A 20,468-nucleotide genomic window follows, 5' to 3' on the forward strand; every position below is an offset into this window, starting at 1 on the left:
TTAAAAACAGAAACAAAAAATTAAAAAAATTAAAAATAAAATTTCAGTGTCTATAAACATTTATTAGAATACAGCTATATCTAGTAGTTATATTGTCTATGGCTGCTTCTGTACCACAACAGCAGAGGTGAGATGGGCAGTTATCACAGACTCAAATTCTAAGATATTCACAATCTGACCCTTTCCTGAAAAAGTGTAACCACTCTTGCTCTGAACTAGAGTAACAGCTGGGTTAGCTGCAATTCACTTTCCAACAATCTCTGCCTTTGTCACTAACTGCTTTGAGCATTACCAATACAATAAAAGGGCTTAATTTATATGGTTTTAATATCATATAAGTCACATAATCTACTCAATTTTAAAAGAAAGGCAAAACAACATTACTTACTTGCCATCTTTAAAATATGTTTTCAGGGTATCACTGAAACTTTTGGAGTACTTTACAAATTCTTTCTTTTGGTGTTCAAGTGCCTACATTTAGGAACAGCAAGAAAAAATAATAAAGTCAAAGATTGGCGTTTACACAAAATATGAAATACATATTTCAGAGCATCATTTTTAGCAATATCTATTTAAACACATGTAACAGCATATTTAAATTGTCCTCAATTTTTTCAATAATCCAATCCTCTATTTAGTTAAATAAAATAACCAAGTGTAAACAATACTTCGGGTGGCAAGAAGCAAGGTTTCTACTTACCCTGCGGTTCTGGTATTGATATTTCTTGAAGACATTATTCACTGTATCAAGAAGTTCTTTTATTGCACTAGCTATATCCCTTTTAAGAAAGGAAAAAAGAATACTCAAAATCAGCTATATTTGAAAGAAAAATGTGCATGCACCTATAACTACTAATTCACGGTACACCTGGAATTATTATGTATTAAGTATACACTTTACAAGGGCCAATGTTTGACCAGCTGGTTAGTTTGCTAGCTGGTGGGAGTTTAGTTTCAAAAATTTTTCTAAGATTGTAATTGTCAGGATTCTGTCTGGCCAACCAAATGCACTCAACTATTAGCAATTTTCTTAAACCAAGAGCATTTCATTATGGCTTATCAAATTTCAAAGATTCTTATTCCTATGCCCTAATCAATTTTTTATATACTTTCCAAAGGCCAATCAATGTATTGAATTAATGAATTCACTAATATATAATAAATTCAGGCTACCATACTCTTCACTTTGGTTATTTCATAAATGATTTTATGAAATTTTACATTTCATGTAACTCATTAATGCATTAACTGACATTTCACCTTATATACTGATCAGTTTTGAAGTCAAAATACTTCCTCCTGAGAAGTGAGTAAATATTACCATTCTTCTTTTTCTTAGACATTTTAACTTCCACCTTCCAACTAAGTATCTCTCAAACCTTGCTATTTCTTTTGGAAAATACATTTAAAGTAATGGGACAGACAAGATCAAAATACTCTACCTTAACTTCTCCAACAATCATCCTTTGACTATATAAGCATCAACACATTCCTACCCTTTCTGAGAGAAAAGAGATCAATAATTCTCATTTGAATTGACTATTCTTCCTATCCATGTACCATTTTTTCTGAACTATTCTCATTTTTTATATCTATGCCCTTTTCAATTTCCACATTCTAACTTCATAGCAATTTTTTTTCTGTCAATCTGAACTTTATGTAACTGTATTCTCAAAAAGTCTCACATTCTCTAAGGATAGTCTTCTGTTATCCATTCTCTTAGCTGTTAAAACTGCTGTTCAAATGCAACATGAGGTTGAAGATACAAATTAAGATAAATGTAAAACAACCATTTATTACTGATTTTTTAATCCACATGTCAGTTTTCAGTTATTTCATACCTAAAAAAATGTTCAGATTCACTCTTTGGGGGGAAAATACAGTGTTCAGGATTCTGTGTGAAAGTGCATGTTTGCCAGCATATTTTTCAGTAAATAAGCATGTGGAAAATTCAAATAATTATAGGCATACAGAATTTTATATTTAAAAAGTATTTAAGCCATCATAAATAGTTACATTTTTCAATAAATACTTATTCACCTCCTGTATGTCAAACATTGGTATTAGGCAAAAACATTAAAATGTTACATATTCAACTAGGATAATGATTATTACATAGAAATGCCACCTATCCACTTTTTTTTTGTCTCTAGCAACATCATTTTTAAGTTATATAATACCTCTTTTCATTTTCAACCAAATTTGATCTTTCTATATTGCTGTGATGGACAAAAATTCATCACTATTTAATAAAATATTACCATACGATCATTCTGTTTTCTGAGAAAAACTAAAATATCAAGAAATAAAAATGTTAAATCTACTCAGAGAGCAAGGTTCCTCAAACTCACAATGCAGCTATCTAGGAATAAAGTATACAGTGATCACAAAACCACTTACATATAATCTCATTTTGTAGTATATTTTAATGGTCTGCAAAAAATGGGATTATAAAAATGTGCTTCCAGGGTTGATTAATAAGATGAACATATTCTTCTCTGTATATGGTAATGGCTGAATTATACAGGTCAAAACAGTAGCTCTAAAATAGGCTGCTAACATGTGTGAGAGAGGGGGGAAAGACAGGAGGAGAAGAGATTTGCTCACATCTGCTTTTAAGAATTGAAAATATGAACAATAAAGAAAGAAAGAAAGAAAGAAAGAAAAAACAGAAAATCTGTCTCTACTTTTGAAATGGGAAGGAAAAGTCACTTACCAAAAAAAAAAACCCATAAAACTTAAAAAAAAAAAAAAGTGCCAGGTGACTGTGCTAGTGAGCCACATTTGAAAATCATTGTTTGAGAAAAGAAGGTAATAAGATTTGATGCCTTATTGGCATCGAACTTTTATAAAGGACTCCACTGGCATGGTGGCACACATCTATAATTCTAGCATCTTGGGAGGCTGAGGCAGTGTTCAAAGCCAGCCTCAGCAAATTAGCAAGGCCCTAAGCAATTTAGCAAGACCCTGTCTCAAAATAAAATGTAAAAAAGGGCTGGAGATATGGCTCAGTGGTTAAGAGCACATGGGTTCAATCCCTGGTATTAAAAAAATAAAATAAAAAATTCTATTGACCAAGTCTGTATCTCTAAGCCTGGTCTACAACTTGTATATTAGGCAAGACACTGCTAATGGCTTACCAAATGTTAAAAAATGTGTTCTAAAAACAATCTGAAATAATTTATGTCAAATAACATTTCCATATGTACACAGAAAATAATTTTCATTTTTGGCACCAAGGTTTGTACTAATCACATTAGTAATTACCTGAGAGTTTGTTTCCTATATGAGAAAACACCAGCACAAAAAATACTTGAGACAGTAACTAGATACAGAACTAGAGTAAAATAAAACTATCCTATAACAATGTAGTTTGGAGCATATAAATTCTGTGATGAGGGACTTATACTAAGTGGAATGAGAAGAAATTTATCAATTTGCAGCTATCTAGTAGTAGGGAAACTTTTGGGAAACATACACACTTAATGAAAAACAGTAAGCATCAGATGAAATGTAACATATTTTATAAAAAAAATGCAAGGAAGCCAGGTGTGGTGGCACATGCCTGTAATCCCAGTGGCTCAGGAGGCTGAGGCAGGAGGATCCCAAGTTCAAAGACAGCCTCAGCAACTTAGAGAGACCCCAAGAAACTCAGTGAGACCCTGTCTCTAATAAAACACAAAAAGGGGCTGAGGATGTGGCTGGCTCCTGGGTTCAATTCCTGGTTACCCCCCCCCCAAAAAAAAAAAAAACAAAAAAAACCAAAAACATGGAAAACTAGAGCTTCTAATCATGCCATTCCAATCTGTAATGATATGTATTTATACCAACCCACTGAGCTCAAAACCTATTCTGAGGCCATCATGAAAACTAACTTGATTATACAAACATAGATCACAAAGAGTAAACAGATAAATGCATGTTTTTTTGATCTAGTAAATCATGAGTCTCAACTAGTAAACTATTTAACGGGAATGCATCAGACCTAAAAAAGAAAACTACAGTCATGCACAGTGGCCCATGTCAGTAATCCCAGAGGCTTAGGAGGGTGAGGCAGGAGGATCACAAGTTCAAAGTCAGTCTCAGCAACTTAAAAAGACCCTGTTTCAATAAAAACAAAAACAAAAAAACAAAAAACTGGGGATGTAGTTCAGTAGTTAAGTGCTCCTGGATTCAATCCCTGGTACCGAAAAACAAATCTACAAATTAATTCTATAAAATATCTGCATAAGTTAAATAGTAGTTAAATAGAGGCATTGATTAATCAAAAGAAGTATTAAAATATTTGTTTGCTAGATCATTTTTTCTCATCACCTCTATTGAGATGTGGGAATTTTTGTTTATTTGTTTTATATGTGATGCTGGATATTAGACCCAGTTTGATCCACATACTAGGTAAACACTATATCTGAACTTCAGATACAGAAGTGGGATAAAATAAAACCATTCTTTTATTTCACAATGCTAGCACATGCTGTGAGTATATGCTAGGTTCTGTATAAGGTTTTATGTTCTTGATTTCTTTTAATTCTCACAATTATCACCCTCATTTTAAGAGGTGGAAATAAAAATGAAAAAGGTTAAGCAACTTATAACTAAGCACACAGCCTAAGTGTTGGAATAGAGACACAAACCTAAGTCTGCTAATGTTAAAAAAAGTCAGCACACTTACTAGTTGTCAGGAATCATTGTACTATTTGAATACACCCTATGGCATAACCTATAATACGTGGTATAACAGGTCTCTGACACATGCTTGATGAAAAATGTTACTAAGAAAAAATAGTAATCACACAATGTGTTGTGCTTGAATGATGTAACATTTCAATTTTCATGCAATTTTATCAACTATTAGTACAACAATTAACAGTAGAAATGACATGTATACAAATAATTAGATCTTAGCCATCTATGGTATTCATACATGGATGAATTTAAGTCTTAGAAATAACACACATATCCAAAAACATACCAGGGGAAACTGTCCCTCCTAAAACAGTTAAGAAATAAATTTCCACTGCCATTACTCTTAATTCAGTTATGATATCTTCACTTCAGAAAACAGAACGGATAAATGAGACAAAGTCCTAATAAAGCATCTATTGACAATAAATGAGACAAAGTCTTGACTATGGACAAGCTTCTTTAGTTCTTGAATTCAACTTCCTTATGACTAAAATGTTACTACCACTAAAATACGATTTTCAAACTGTATCTTCCTAGAATCAAGGATTTAGCTGAGCTGCCCCAGAGATTCCCAGGGGAAAAGCTGGTGTCAAAGAAAATAGGATAATGGCTCTGGGTCTATTATTTCTACCCCAGATTCAATCATAATACTGTTGTCTCTCTTACATACTGACATTCTACATAAGACATTCTTTATCACACTTCTTTAAAATAATGAAAACTTTTGAAAACTGCCAGATTAGATCAACATTAGGAATCTCGTGATTAGAAAGCAGGAGAGAAGTTCCTTGTATCAGACTGCTTGGGTTCAGACTGCTCTGTGATCTTGGGAATAACACCTAATTTCTCATGCCTCAACTTCCTCCTCTTTTACAGAGCTGTAATAAGTTAACACAGGTAAAGTGTTTGTAACAATGCTTAGAACAAAATGATTTCAAGTATTTACTATTATTATTAAGATGGCATTGATTCTGTAACCCCTATTTCAATGATTTGAAACAAAATCTGTTGAAAATATTATTTTAAATGTCAAACCCTCATAGATATGTAGCATGGCTTATCAATAAATACACAATTATTAAGTAAAATATACTATCAAATACAATATATTATTGCTGAATTTCTCCCCATATTTTTCTAGGTCTGAGAAAGTGCCCAGGTCTGAGAACTTCTGTGCTATAATCACCCTTTTTGCTGCTATACTGCAGTCCCCTGGCAGATTCTATTTTATTTAACTTGTATACTAACAGCAAGAATTTGGAGGTTCACTTTGGTCACTAAAAGAAAATGCTATTCATGTTTATGACATGCCATAAAACAATAAAAGTCATTAACAAAATTGGTATCTTGTTGTCTTTCTTTCAATTAATTTCTTATTTTATTCTGACATTTATACTTTTCCATTATTTATACAGTTCAAATTACATTGTTATGTACATTTCAATCATTTGTTTTTAAATTAAAACCTTCTGAAAATATTAAACTTTAAATCATAGTTTTGAAATTAACAAAAATGCATTTCAAATTTTCAAATTAATATTTTAACTTAATACCATGTTAAAATAAAAACATCTAGAATGAACAGTTCCTTTGAAGTGCTATTAAGAGAAGAACCAAAACAAAAAAAAAATCACTTACTTGATTGTCTGCAGAAATCTCACTCTGTCATTGATCTCATCAGGGATCTTACTGAGAATCTGTTTAAGTGCTCGTGCCTTTTCATTTAGGTCCTGGAATTCTGGCTCTGGTCGTTCAATCATATACTCTGATAGAAGAAGCACACAATAAAAGACATCATGCAACTAATTCCCTGACAAATTCAGGTCAAAGAATTCTCAATGATGGTCAAAGGGAGCAGGGGAAGAAAAAGCTCAGATAGTTGGAAAAGACAAGGTTGCAAAGAATTCATTAGAGTTCAATTTAGTCCAGAAATAACACTAGGGTCTCTTCTATGTAAAAAAATTAAGAGTATGAAAGATAGCATTCTCAAGTTTGGGTAAATAGAAACACCATAAAATGTTAAAAAACAAATAAATGGGAAAGGTGAGTTTCGTAATTTAAAACCCCCATACTAAAAATATCTAAGGTTCATTATATCAAAAGCCCAAACAACCTACTAAAAATTTCAACATATTCTTGAAATCTCACTGAAAAACACAAACACCACCACCAAGTCAAGACAAGGAAGGGTTGGTGTCACAGAACAGCAATTTTGAAAAAGAGGTTCAATCACACTTTGGTGGAAGGAAAATAAGCCTATCACCAGGTTCACTGTAGAACTGGAAGCAATGCAACTCTACCAATTCAATAAAACATGGCCTAACAGGCTGCAAATATTCAAGTTTAAACAATGATAAAAGTTTTACTATAAGTCACAGATCAGTTAAAATACCTACTTTTTATTCTCTCGTAATGAACAGGGGAAATTGTACCTTTATGTTTTGTAAATTACTGAGAAAACAGCAACTAATATTAAATAAAACCCATTTCTAATTATTTTTTAAAAGCAAAAAGCAAAAACAACACCAAAAAGAAACAGCCCCAAATATTCACTCGAAAAAAGAAATGCTGTCCTAAAGCATAAATTCATAATCAAAATGTTCATCAGTTTTAAATTCAATACAAGATAAAGTAATCATTCCATAGAGTTTTTAGTGAAATTGGAACTTGCCAAATATTTTAATGGGGAAAAAATTAAAGCATGCAGTATCAGCAAACACTTCACACCATTAAGTCTTAACAAACTTAAAACCAAGGAGAGCTACATTTTTATTTTATATAGATTGCTTCTACTATCATTACAATAAGAAGATAAAGGGAGAGGAAGGAAGTCAAGGGAAGGAAGACCCTTTCGTCAAGTGACAATGGTCTGGAGAAATACTTTTCAACAACTATAAAATTGAACAAAGCTCTTCTTTCTGATACCTTCTACATCATCAGCTGCCATTCGAAGAAGGGACTCCGTGAAGTTAACTTCTACACTTTTTTTCTCTAAAATTTTCATAATGATGTCTTGTGTGAGACCTGGATTTTCTTTTTCAGCCTATAAGAAAAAAATGCTGATTTTCAAACAGAGATTTGGAAACAGGCTTTTAAAGTTCATAGCTGAGAATTTGTTGGGCATGTCACAGACAGATTACTTATAAGGCCAGAAGTCTTTGTAAGCAGATATGCAAAAGCTTGAGCATTAGTAACTTTTCACTATATCCAAAGTTCCCTTTTCCATTTGAACATACACTACTTAGTATTTAATTCTCCATTATATTCTCTTACAATCAAACTAGTAACAAAGAAACAACAATTATACATATTTTGGTAATCCATAAAATTACTCTTTTAAAATACACTAAGGATTTTCAGTTTAACTAACATCGCAACTTGAGGATCAAACAGTAACTCATTTCACCAGTACTGTGCAAATCCTTTGCACTTATTTAACAAATGCCAGGTAAACCAAAAATAAAACAAAAAATAGGAGTTCTTTTATAAGTTTTTTGGGAAGCTATATAATTTTCCATATAATAATTTTAATGTCCTATTTAATTTCTGTAGCATAAGTATTCACTAGCTTTCAGAACATTTTTAATCCTACTAACTTCTGAGCTTTTTGCTAGTGAATTTACACTAGTTCTGTTACTTCAACACACTAAAAGCTTCTAGTCATATCAAGATTGAACACAGAGAGTTCTAAGTTCACCAAGGCTAATTTTCAAATTTTAGTTTTTCCCAGTAATTCTGGCACAATTGTTATTTTAAATTTTTTTAAAAAATCATACTCACAGTTTGTTTACTTTAGGATGCCTGCCAATTTAAATCCTTAATGTTAATTATTTTCTTTTTTTAACCCTAATATTAAACAGCAAATAGAATACAATTTATAATTCTAATCAGATGGCAATCTTTTTGCTTCCTTATGTGTCAAGTACACTTTACCTCTGCCTCTTCAATTTCACTGATATCACTGCAGTTATAGCTTTCTTCTGTTCCTATTGCTCTTTCCATTATAACATCTTGTTTCTTATTAGATCTCAAATATCAAAAACCGAAAGGTTGTGGAATGAAATGGGAAAAGAAAATATACACATTTATCTCAATCCTAGTATCATTTTAACTGCTGTCAAATGCTATTCAGAGAAATCATTGTGATAGATTAATAACAATAAAGTGTGTCTAAATGAATTCCATTTCTTTTATAGCCTATTTTGATTTTTCTTCCAAGGATATATTTAAGATAGAAACTTTTTTAAAAAATTTTCTTTAAAAGAAAAGTTGTCCACACATGGCTTAAGATATGCTATTACAGAATTAATTTGGTGAAGTGTGAAAAAATTACACTTAATGCAATATTTGATAGCAGTGGTTTACCTTCCTTCTCCACACAGTATTAAATCTACCTACATAATAATTACCTTGTGGGGTGGGGCAGGGGAACATTCTCAATGTGCTTCAGAAAATGTCAGCAGAAAAACAATTATGTTAAAGTGTGAAAGAATTAAATGCTATATGTCTGAACACAAAGTTTTTAAGACTAAATTGGTCTGCCTGCTCCTACTCAATGCCAAAACTGAAGCATTACAAATCTTACAGAGGTCTTTAACTTTCTGAGTTTATAATGCCATTAATGTGAAAAGATGTATCTGATTATGTTGTTTATTATATAGTCAGGTTCAAATAACATAATAAATACTATGTCCTAAGCATTTAATAATTGATAAACAATGAAAAGTATTTATTTCATTCTTAATCCTGAATACTTATTAGATGTTGCACCTATTGAGCAGTTTCTCAAAAACTAGACTCAGACTGGACTTGCAACCTCCACTTCCTCTTGCACACAGATTATTTTTGTGGTACTTACTTTTTATCTGAGCAGGGTCCAGATTCACAAAGATATGATTCCATTTAAAGGAATGCAGACCAATATAATATATGTTGACACTGCAAACTACTTCAAGATAGTAGTTCAGGCAGTGTCAAACAGATGACGAGTATCACATTTTGCTTTCAAAATTTAAAAATATTTCATGGCACCCCTCTGAATTTGCTGTGGGCCCCAGGATGTCTGGGCACATAGTTTGAGAATAATAGTTATAGTGTCTTCTGGTTAAAGTCCTGGTTAAGCAAACTGCTTCTCAGTTTAAAACTTAACCCAATGTCTCTGATTGACAAAGAAGTAGATCTACTCTTAAATCAGAGATGATCTACCTACACTTGCAAGTTTTCTCTCAGAATTCAATCGTTCTGAACTCCGAGGGTATCAAATCTTTGTGAAGAATCCAGTATGTGAGACAAATATACTGAAAGGTAAAAATGTACACTCTTATGGCTCAGTGATTCTAAACCGGGGAGACAGGACAACCTATAAAGAGCTGAGAGGGGATAAGAGTATCAGGTGATAAAGTAAAATATTTATCTTAAAAGGTAATAAAGTATCTTTAATCTGTTATACATGGAGGGATTTTTTTACATTTGGTAATTAAATAATATGAAGGATACCTACTCAAGTTATAATTTTACAAATAAGTTTTTAACAAATCAAACAATAATTTGAACATATATTCTAAAGTGAAAGAGAAAAACACTCTGAGGAAATCATTTCAAAGGCACAAAGTGATGAAGAAATGATGCTTAGAAAGCACCATCTGCTCTAATCTACCTTGTGGAAGTGTTTGAAGATTTACAGAATATACTGAAATAGGCACAAGATACCTAAAAAGTTTTTCACTAAAAGCAAATAAACTGACAACTATCAGATAGTATTTAGATTTACATATATGTAACATGTTTTAATCATATATTATTTGTATCTTACCTTAATGAAAGCGGCTCTCAGTGTCTGAGCTGCAGACAAATTTACTCTTTCTAGCTGCAATAAAGATTTTAAATCATTAGTAATATCAGTTCCTTGGGAAAGGCACATTTGATAGTCCATTCTCTTGCAATCATATCACTACATGCATTGTTCATGCATGTACCTAATGATTATAAATCATTTTAATTCTTCAAAAAGGGTATCTAAAATTTTCAATGAAAACCATGAAAAACTGTTTTTAGCTATTTCTTTTTTAAAAAATAACATGCATTCTACTTTAAGCACAAAATGCAAAGTAACAATAACATTCAATCCTATAGAAAAAAAAATAAACATTTACTTGAATTACTGAAATCATGAAGGCTGAAGGTTGAACTCTTAATGCTATGTTGACAAAGCTATAGTCTTGCTAGGCAAATATATTCCAAGTGTGTTTGTGTGTGTGATGAATATAAAATGACCAATAAACAGAAAACATTCTATTTACCACCTTATTCCTTTTTAATTATTTTTCAACCTCTCAATCAGTGATTAAATTGACATTCTTATTTTATCAATTAGTAGGTAGTGCTGAGGAAGATATGTTTGATACTCAAACTGAAGACTGGATGGTATGGATTTGATTCTTATCTATCTTCTATTATACCAGTATTAAGAAATGATCATCTAAAATAGTGATCAAACTTTCCTAGGTACATATGTGAATATACCACAGTGAATTTCACCTTTTTATACTTTCATAATGCACTAATTTAAAAACTATCAATAAACAGAAGATCAATAGGGTAGAGGAAAGGGAACAGGAGGAGGGAGATGGGAAGGGAAAGGGGAAGTAAGGGGATTGAATTGGAGCAAATTATATTCTAGGTTGGTATAATTATGTCAAAATGAGCTCCATTATTATATATATATCTATAATGAACTAATTTAAAAAAGTTCAATTCAAACAGCATTAATTTTAGGTCAAATGTGTGAAGTTTTTATTAAATATGAAAGATAAATGTTTTCATATACTTCATATATATTAAATAACTTAATTATTAAATGATAGTATAATACTGATATTATTTCATATCCAGTAAACCAAAGAAGGCACAGAATTTCATAAAAATAACTCCCTTTGTTGAAGAGTTATTGCCAAACTTCAAATAACTAACTGCAGTTAAATTCAGAAGTTGTTAGTCCCTAGGGATTGGGCTAATTAATATAAACATACTGCATATATTTTTTATTTGGGACAATATTAAACGTTGGAAAACAATTTAACCTTTATAGATTTTTATGCAAGTGAATATTTATACAAAATTTTCATGAATATATGTCATATTATGCAATAAATAATTCCTCCAATACCATGGGTCAATGAAAGTATAAGTTTTCTTTTATAAATGATATATCAGAATAAACAAATAAGTCACATTTATCTAGATATACATCTAGGGGATCAAGTACTTTATATCAATTTATTTCTAAATAAAACAGAATGCTATGAATCCAATATTCCTACAAATTATTTACCTTAAGTGCTAAGCAAAAGCAGCAAAATCTACCAAAATAATTTATCTCTCAAAAAAATAGTCATTTAGCTTAGTAAAAATCTAATATTGTAAAAGTTACAAAGCTTGTAAAATATAATATTGCCATAAGGAGGTAAAAGGGAAGAGAGCAAGGACCTAGTAAGCAAATATAGAAAAGAATTTACTATAAAAGTAGTTTATATAATTAGTAAGGTATATTTCCAAAAATGAAAAAGGCTTTCTACTTTCACATAACTCAGGTAATGACTACTACTTAAATAATTAAAATAATAATATAGCTGAACAGACTATAAGTTGTTATGTAAGGGAGGTAGGAGCAGGCAGACAGGATGAATGTTTCCCTCCTGATAGGAACCCATTTCCTTATTTGGGTTTACACCACAGTGACCTCTTTCAGCAAGTCAAAGGTCTGAAACAGACATGTGCCTTCAAGTATCAGCAACATTAACTCATTCTCTATTGCCCTGACTGGTATAAGAAAGGATCAAGGAAGTAAAAGGCCCAGAAAAGCTGAAGAACTAGTAAAAGACAGACATCAACATCTCTAGATTTCTAGTTTACACGCATACCTTATTAAAAAGAGAGGAAGTCATAGGTAAGTCAGACATATTTTACTAAATCAATAGTCTGTGAGCTGTGAAGCACCAGAACTCATTTTGGAGTATACTGTACACCTACAGGCTTTGCAATAAACTCAACAAGCTTTTTGATTGCACATGTCCAAGGGCAATGGACACCTATCATTGAACTGAAGTAATTCTAATCCATAAATTTATCTAAATTGTTCTTAAAATCTATAATTTCAGCCTGTACTACTTAGATACCAAGATATGTTAACTCCCCTATTAAAAGTGCTTTTCTTGGGCTGGGGATATAGCTCAGCTGGTTGAGTGCTTGCCTCGAAAGCACTAGGTCCTGGGTACAAATCCCCAGTAATGCAAAAAAAAAAAAAAAAAAAAAAAAAAAGTGCTTTTCTTGTAGCCTTCTCACTTGTGATATATGATTTAACAAAATTATTTTCATTTCATCTTACCAGTGCCTCTCTTGACAGTAGCAAGTTCTAATAATATTCTAACAAGAGTCACCATTTATTAAGCATCTATTTAGGGTTTTTCTAGAGTACCTTCCTATAGAGTATCTTTAATTTCCACAATAAACCAAGTTATAGACATCAGTATATTTATTCATTTTATAGAGAGAAAAATTCCATTTGTATTAATTTTTACAATGTTAAACATCTAGTAAATATACAGATGATATTCATATGAGATCTGTATAGCTACAAAATCTGCACACAAGCCACTACTGCTACCTGACTCCTCATACTCATGCTTTCCACAATAGAGTTTACCCTATCATCAACTGTCTGTAACTCTATAAGAGCCAACACACACTTGAGTTTCTATCATATATAAGAAGCCAAAAGAAATATGCTACAGTTCTTTCCCTCCAGAGATCAATTTAGATAAGTAGTTACATGAAAAGTTGTGGGATGATCAGCTGAAGTTGAAAGTCAAGTCTTTATAAGATGGCATCTGAACTGATTTTTTTAAAAGTGGCCTGGTCTCTTAAAAATGATCTTCCTTAGAAGATCTCCCACTTCAGGGTTTCTTCAGGTAACATATGAGGATGTGATGATTTTATTTAAGTTTAGAACAACAAAAAATTTCCACTCTTTTTCCAATATTTCCACTGAGTCCAACATTTTGTGAGATGTTAGAATAATCATCTTTGGCTACAGAATCTTTACAGAACCCTAATTGACAGAATCGTAGTCTATTTGAAGAATGCTAAACTACTTGGTTAATATTAACTGATAGCACATATTTGGGGTCCAATGGAGGAGGAACATTATGACTGCATCTTGCATTAATGAATAGATACCAGAACAGGGAAAAGCACTTCTTGGGCCTCAGTCATAGAGAACTTCCATATAACTGAGGGAAAATAAAATTAGAATGAGAAAATAGGGTGCATACCTAAAAAAGAAAAAGTGACTGCTGAAGAACACTTGAAAGAAATGGACAAGTCTGGGAGCTCAACATTAGGCCTTACCTCAACCCTACATTCTGTCTACTCAACTCTTTTTTTTTTTTTTTTTTTCCGATGCTGGGGTTGAACCCCCGACCTTGTACATGTGAGGCAAACACGCTACCAACTGAGCTATGTCCCCAGCCCTGTCTACCCAACCTTCTACAGCTTATTCCTGACAGCTTTTGAGAGCACTTAGTATCAACTACAAACTTGTCAAATCTATACTCTTTGGTTCATTTACAAAAATATTTTACATGCTTACCTGTAGTTTCAATTCTACAGAAAGCTCATTTACTACACTGCTCCTTCTAGAAATATCAATTCACTTCTACACTTTTCCAGAATCAAGCTAGTTTCCTAAACTCATAATTAAAAAAAAAAAAAATCCAATTAGCCCTTTGGTGCTCAAGTGTTTGAAAGCCTTGCATAAAATCTTATTCAAGCTATTTTTTTAAAGGTCAAAATAATTAGGTTAATTGGTTCTGAATTGCCTACAAATCTACTTGCTTCCTTAAAATCAGGCAAGATTTGATTTTCCCATGTTGACACCCCTCTCCCTACATGCCCACCCCCAAAATTATTGATCCTATTCTTAAAAGAAATTAAACTGGGCCAAGTCACAAGATTAAAAACTCCAGGTATACTTCTTACGATTCAAATTAGAATGAAGTAAGACGGGTCAAAAAACAGGGATGCCAGAAGAACAAACAATCAAGTGGTCACCTTCAGCTTTAGAGCTGCCACAAATTTATGTAATTAGCTATGTTTTACACATAGTAAATTCTACATATGTTTCTAGAATAATCAGTTCCTGGGGTTGCCAAACTATCTAGTAAAAAAGATAAGTAGAGCCATCAAATTAGTATAAAAATAATTCCACTAAAACTTTAACTGGCAAGTATACAAAATTAGTGCATGAACACAATATTTTCAGAAAACAAATGTGAAAGAATCCTAATATTTACTGTATGCCTGGTAGTATTCTAAGGACTTTATAAAACATCAGCAATTTATTTCAAGAGTTATGACAACAAAGTGTAGTACTATTTACCCCAATTTTTACAGCTAAAGACGTTGAGATTAAGATTATACACATAGCCCAGAATGTGGCAGAGCAGCATTAAAAAAAAAAAAAAAAAAAAAGTGTAACTCTGAGCAAATTTAGAGGTAAAATCCAAACTTTCACTTTGGAGAAATTATGTTTACCACACTCAAAGTTTGAGTTATGCCTCCGTTTCAAAAAAGGGAGAAAAAAATGAAAGGCAGGTAGGTCAAGTTGCAGAAGTATTCCCAGGTTTCAACTGCTTACCAGAAAAAATCAAGAGTTACACATCTGCCACAAGTTGGCAGAAACAGCTGACTCAGAGGCTTCTGAATAGAATGATATAATTTCTTTCACAAATACACTTTTGTGTTTTATCAATAAACATTAAAACTTTGGCAATCTAAAACTCCTATTTAGTCATAATTTTTCAAAATGACATGTATTGCTTCAGATACTATATTTCTTCTTAGAATAACTCTAAAAGGTCACAGGAAAAGAAGACACAGTTTATTTTTTCCTGGAATGAAGAAGTGAGTTGTATTTCTTTCCTCCTCCACATACGAAGACAGGGTAAGGAATAAAACAGTTACATGAGAATCTGATCTAAAGACTTGCCATGAGATTTCTAGAAACCAATTATTCCATTATGCTATATGGATAATTTATAGCATAAATTAGAACACATGCAATACACCTGGGCAGCAGCTAACCAAACAAGAAGTGCACTCCTCTACTGTCTTGGAACAACTTCATTAATTTCCAAGATTCAAGTTCTCAGAATGCCATCAATAACTTTCTTTGCCTTGTAAGCAGAGCAACAGTACTAAAATTTCCCCAGATGTGAGTATATACCAATGGATAAACTTTTCAAAGATGATTTTCTTGACTGCCATTGTAGCTGTTATGTATCAAAATGTTAAGGTGAGAATAAGTTTTTAAATTCCAAATACACTGTGGATAAGATTTAGTGCACCATTTATCAGAGTAAAATATTTATGCCTACTGTGGTACTATTTTCCAGAAGGTTAATTTGAAACCATTTTTATCTTCTAAACTGCATAGCACAGAAAAACAGAGCCACACTAAACTATAATTTCCCCATTAGTAAACTTACAGAAAAATTTATGGTTGAACTACAGTTAAATATTAATGTTTAATTCATTAGGTATCTTATTTTGATAGTAACACACTGGAATGCCAGAGAATAATGCTAAAATTGGCTAAAATACTTTTTAACCAAACACTTCACATCTGAAGACCTAAGAATTATTTTGTTCCATTCCTAAAAAAGTCCAAGATTTCATCTGTTAAAAGAAAACCTACAAAGTACCACCACTATTCCTAAAACCCCATAGAGTTTTAACCCATGTTTTTGAACGTATTACAGAAATAATTTTTTAAAAAAGTTTGATAAAATTATGTTAGATCAGTATATTCAATTTGTGAATTAGACCATGATTATTTACTGTTGTACCTCTCAGTCTGCCACATCTGACCATTTCATTTTCAAACTTCACTTGCAACAATTTGTTCTTGGATCAACTATGAGTGATTTGGCAATGCATTCTAATTCTAAGCCCAGTAAGCCAAATATCTCATCTGGAGAAAATCACTACCTTTACTTATGGAAGAGATTTTACCAGTTCATTCATAGTCCCTTCTTTCAAAAATTCATTTCTTTTGCAAATAAATAAGAAAAACACAACCAATATTAATCCCAATGGTTCATTTTATCAGAGTACCACATTCTATATAACTTGACTTTTTAAGTCAAGATTCAAAGAACCATTTGCCGTATGTAGAAAAAGGACCACATAGCTAGAACAAAAAAGTTTTTCTCATTTCTCTTCATTAACTAGATGATTAAACTAAAGCTCTACGATGTAAATTTTTCTCTCCTCAAGTAAAGACTTAAAATAGATAAATACAAATCTGCCCAACAGTCTTACCAAGTTAGGAAGACATGAAAAAATGGCATACAAACCTCTGGGAAGAACTGTGAAAATGGTTCTTAGATTATCTAAGAAGTTCAAATTATAACCGAATTTGAATTTCAGTGACCATCTCCACACTTCATTCCTGATACAAAGACAATTAAATAATTTATTTGCCTTAAATATCTCTGTCTCCTAATAGATTCTTGAGAACAGGTATGTTGTGTTCTTTTCCATACCTCCAGATTCTAGCAGAGTACTTGGAAAAAAAAAAAAATGGATGGCATGGAGTATTTCCCAAACAGAACTGAAATACTTGTTTCTAATAATTACTACTTGCAATGAATGAATAAAGTATCACAACAACATCAAAACAGTAGAATTCCTGGTGTGTTGGCAATAGCTGCCATATATGGAGAGAGTGCCTCTGATGCTATCATGGTATTGCTTTACCAGGGACAGGTTCTTGTGAAGCAAGGTTTGGTCACGATACCAAGTTCTTGCAAATGTGGTGTAAATGGAAGTTTTGAGCAGAACTTTCCAAAGGGTTACTTAAAGGAAGTAGACTTGGCTGGAAGCAGAATTTCATATGCTGGTGCTTTTGCCCCTTCCAGACAACTTTGGACATGATGGATGAAGTCTGGGCAGCTATCCTGCATGCTGAGATCTTGTGGATGGTGGGGCAAAAGATCAGAATCTGAGTTTCTGATCACAATGAGTCATAAAAATACAAGCGTTGGACCACTTGCCTCTATAATTTTTTTTATGTAAAAGGGCAATAAAAACTTACCAAAGTCCCCATTTTGAATTCTCCTTTTTAGTCACTGAACCTGATACTATTTGATAATAACTGAAATTCCAAAATGTGTATCTGACTTTGTAGTTAAACTCTTACTCAAAGTATTTATGTACTACCCTCTATTGTGACCAAGACTTAAGATCATAAAATATATCAACTGCACTCAAACCCAGTAATGTTGGAAAAAACAGATTTAAAACTTTACAAAAAGGGATGAAAGTCATGGAAATGGTGAGGGTTTCTAGCTGAGCTACCTATAATGTTAATGGTTTTTGAAAGCTAATTCAATTAATAAAATATCAAAAAAGTTTTTTAAAAAAACTGAGTCACTGAGTTTGGAGTCAGATCAACTAGATTTGATTTTGCTTGTAGGTAATTTTAGGAAAATAATTTCATAATTCAAGGTGTCAGTTTACCAGAACAGGATTAATTCAATAGGATTAATTCAATAATCTTTAAGGAACTTTCAGCTCTAAAATTCTCTTACGTATATTATTCTATTAAAAATAATTTGAAAGAAAAAATATTGATATTAAATCTAAGGAAGTTCCTCCAATAAAAAAATAAAACCATATATTTTCCAGATACAAATGCAGTGGAATCGTCCAAATATCAATTTTTAAAAAGCACTTTATCATCAATGACAATAACTTACTAGGATCTTTGTGCCTACTATTCTGGCTACCTAAAATGTGCTTATAATCAACTGTAGCTTTTATTTATCTCTTTCAGGCCTCAGCATATATGTGTCTTTTTCAGGGAGCCCTGTTCTGGTCCCTAAAATAGGTCCCACAAACCATTTTTCCCCCTTAATACATTTTTTTCTTACTTCATTGCACTTATTATGATTTTCAATTTATATAATTGTATTCTTTATGCTCTCCCACTATAGCACAAGATCCAGAGGGAAGTGGCATATCTGTGTGGCTTTGTTTTCACTATTTTATGGGCTGACATATTCCTAACACATAGATGGAGTTTGCCAACAGCAGTATTTATTATGTGAAAGAACAAACATGAATAAACGAAAGCAGAAATTAAGAAACCGCAGTGATCACCAGAAAGTTTACCCACTTACCTCATTGAACACAGGATACATAACTGCATAGAGGGGCATAGAAACCATAGAAGTGGTCTCAGCTTCATTCTTCATCTCTTCCATTGTCATCCTCATTCAAAAGCCAACTAGAGTAGAAAAAGCAATGCTAAAATGCAGAGGAATCTTCATTCACTGCAGTATTTCTTCTCTTTTTGTGGGTTATAAAACAGTTTCACACAAAACATACACCACCTGGTAAAAGAGAAAGGAGAAACAGAAATTCATCTTAAAGGGAAACGACAAATACCAATAATTTTCTTCTCCAAATTATAGAGCTCCTCTATTTTTTTGAAGGCAGGTACTGCGGATTTAACCCAGGGGTGCTTAACAACTGCCACATCCCAAAACTTTTTATTTTTTATTTTGAGAGAAGGTCTCGTTGAGTTGCTGAAGTTGGCTTCAAACTTGTGATCCTCCTATCACAAACTCCCAAGTCGCTGGGATTACAAGGATGCACCTGTATCCCATCTTATAAAAAGCTGATCTGTTACTTGTGAAAGCCACCATGGTCAGCAAGAAATCTCTCTTTTTCTTTGCAGACTCAAGAACTACCTTTTCCTAAAGCTAACCTCCCTACCCAGATACTCTTTCACAAAACAGTGATTCAAAAACTGGTTTCACAGAAACATAGTGAGTGCTCCATGAAGAACCTTTAAAAATAATGACATATCTAACTGCATTCTATAGAGTCTGGGAAACGATATCAACAACAACATGCACAATTACAGCATTTATATGTAATATAAAATTAAAACCACAAAATATAAAACGTGATCGTGTGTAGAGAGACAACTGAAATAATCAAAATAAATAAAGAATTAAGGTGTTTGATATCATCATTAAAGTTTTTTGTCAATTGTTCATTGACTTCATCACCTTAAAATAACAGTAAAAACATAGTAAGCACCAAAGACTTAAGAAAAACCTTAAAATTGGGCCTTTTAGCAAATGTGATCCACTTGGAAAAATAAATGTTACTTAGTTTTGCCAGTGGTACTTTTTGGTACTTAGAACAACTTGTGGAATCTGCCCAAATCTGAAATGAAACTGAGAAAGAAGAAAATCCAGAAGTGCTCATAGTTTGGAATTAAAATCATGAATTCAACAATAAAAGAAATTTTGCCTCAAAGACCTGGGAAATGTATTATTTCTCAAAAGAAAATATTTATTTCTTCTGCTAAACTAAAAAAATGATCCCAATCATACGGTGAAAGAGTTATATACCTACATTATTAAATAAGAAGTCTTTAATTTTGAATAATTTCTACTATTTATAAAGATTTTGGCACTATAAAACATTTTTACCACGCATTTAATCCTCAGGATTACTTCACAGTAACTATTTTTTTAATTTTAGAGATGCAAAAGTACACTGAGAGATGACAAATAACTTGCTCCAAGATCACTCAGAGACCTCAGATCTGACCCTAGTACTCTGAGTTTACATCCTATACTTCCACATAACAAAACCAAATCTGAGGTAGGGGATGTAGCTCAGAGGCAGAGCCCTTAACAAATCGA

At 32.3% G+C, this 20,468-nt stretch overlaps 1 protein-coding gene across 4 annotated transcripts in view; it reads right to left on the reverse strand.

Moving 5' to 3' along the window:
- Positions 1–20,468, reverse strand: part of Pdcd10 (programmed cell death 10) — a 40,539-nt gene that overhangs the window by 2,948 nt on the left and 17,123 nt on the right. For all 4 annotated transcript variants that reach the window (XM_047564912.1, XM_047564910.1, XM_047564911.1 and 1 more), the window contains exons 2-7: positions 18,927–19,139; positions 10,499–10,552; positions 7,612–7,729; positions 6,325–6,451; positions 701–779; positions 389–471 (exon numbers count right to left, since the gene is read on the reverse strand). In XM_047564912.1, the coding sequence (XP_047420868.1) occupies positions 389–471; positions 701–779; positions 6,325–6,451; positions 7,612–7,729; positions 10,499–10,552; positions 18,927–19,022 (557 nt within the window). In that variant the 5' untranslated portion in view covers positions 19,023–19,139. The remainder of the gene's footprint in view (positions 1–388; positions 472–700; positions 780–6,324; positions 6,452–7,611; positions 7,730–10,498; positions 10,553–18,926; positions 19,140–20,468) is intronic.

This window comes from Sciurus carolinensis, chromosome 9, assembly GCF_902686445.1.
Source record: "Sciurus carolinensis chromosome 9, mSciCar1.2, whole genome shotgun sequence".
Lineage (NCBI taxonomy): Eukaryota > Metazoa > Chordata > Mammalia > Rodentia > Sciuridae > Sciurus > Sciurus carolinensis.